The sequence below is a fragment of the Fukomys damarensis genome, unplaced genomic scaffold (assembly GCF_012274545.1).
Source record: "Fukomys damarensis isolate Sample0158 unplaced genomic scaffold, DMR_v1.0_HiC HiC_scaffold_5, whole genome shotgun sequence".
Classification (NCBI taxonomy): Eukaryota; Metazoa; Chordata; class Mammalia; order Rodentia; family Bathyergidae; genus Fukomys; species Fukomys damarensis.
In genome coordinates this window covers 27,314,682-27,315,932 of record NW_022900917.1, presented here as the reverse complement: position 1 = coordinate 27,315,932, position 1,251 = coordinate 27,314,682, and the positions used below count along the sequence as shown (strand labels likewise).

General features: G+C 30.5%; 1 protein-coding gene across 1 annotated transcript in view; it reads right to left on the bottom strand.

The window, feature by feature from the left end:
- Window positions 1–245: 245 nt before the first annotated feature.
- The window catches only part of Slc7a13 (solute carrier family 7 member 13), a 13,737-nt gene continuing 12,731 nt past the window's right edge, over window positions 246–1,251 (bottom strand). The window contains exon 4 of the mRNA XM_010606441.3: window positions 246–756. Coding sequence (XP_010604743.1) covers window positions 487–756 — 270 coding nt within the window. The 3' untranslated portion in view covers window positions 246–486. The remainder of the gene's footprint in view (window positions 757–1,251) is intronic.

The window sequence follows — 1,251 nt, the reverse complement described above, 5'->3', positions numbered from 1 at the left end:
TTCAAAGGCACCTCACTATTTAAAGAAAGGTACTCAAGGGAAAATAATCTAAAAAGTCATGTTTCTGAAATACATAGTAGATTAAAAATTACTACTAGAGGGATATAGAGAACAGAACCAATGGAACTATTCTTCTTATCTTTAAATCAGCACAAAAAGTAGACCAAGAAAGATAAAGAAAATCCACTTCATTTTTAATGATTAACTTTTCTTATAAGAACACCACATATTCAGTATAAAATGGATGAAATGCAGAAAAGAAAGCATGGGGCAAACATCATCAATATATCAAGCTAGTCAAACAGACTTACAGTTTTTACTAATAAAAACAGGGCTTAGTTACACAGAACAATTTATTTGTGATTTTAAAGCCAGCTATTGGTCTGTGCACTTATATACATTAATTTATTTGAGAAAGTTTCTATGGGAACTTCAAAATTAATATTCCATCGTGTGCTTAATCTTCATTTGGAATTTGGTGTGTATTTAGAAGGCTCTTTTTAAAAAAGTTTCTTCTTGTATTTTTTCATCAACTTTATCAGGAATGCAAACATTAAATAGTAGTTGCAGATAGCAAGTCATCTTTTCAAAGCAAACCAACTTCACCTTCACATATGTTAAAGGTATGTAAAGCAGTAGTCCACTGAGAAGAAAAAGAAGTACATAGATATAATGCATCTTTGGAGACTTAAACAACGGGATCAAAACCATGCTCAGGGAGATGGCCATGGTTATAAATATATATGGTATAAAGACCTGAAAAAAACAAAATTTAAAAAATGATTATACATGAAAATACATATTTCATATCTGCATTTTTATACGAACACAAAAGATATAAACTAATTATTTTTAAAACAGGCTAAATTACCTAAGTTAGGTAAACCTGGCTTAAAACTCGAATAAATGCTTGGGTAAAGACAATGTAGAAGGTTCATTGCCAGCAAATGGGGTGGAGGGAATGAGCATCTAGCTTGTGACTTTCATCAATGGAAATAATCACAACCATTTGCTTGTAAGATGACCATCTGCTGATCTGGATGCCATGAATTTGTTCAAAGAGAATTTTTATGGCCCAATATTTCAAGTCAGTAAGCAATTCAAGACAGTAAAAAAACAAAGACATGTTACTCAGGTAAATATTATGAATTTATTGGCTCTATAATTGATAAAGGAAGCAAACTGAGAGAAAACTTTGGCCAGAATAATTCTTCTTCTTCTTCTTTTTTTTTTTTTTTTTTTTTTTTTTTT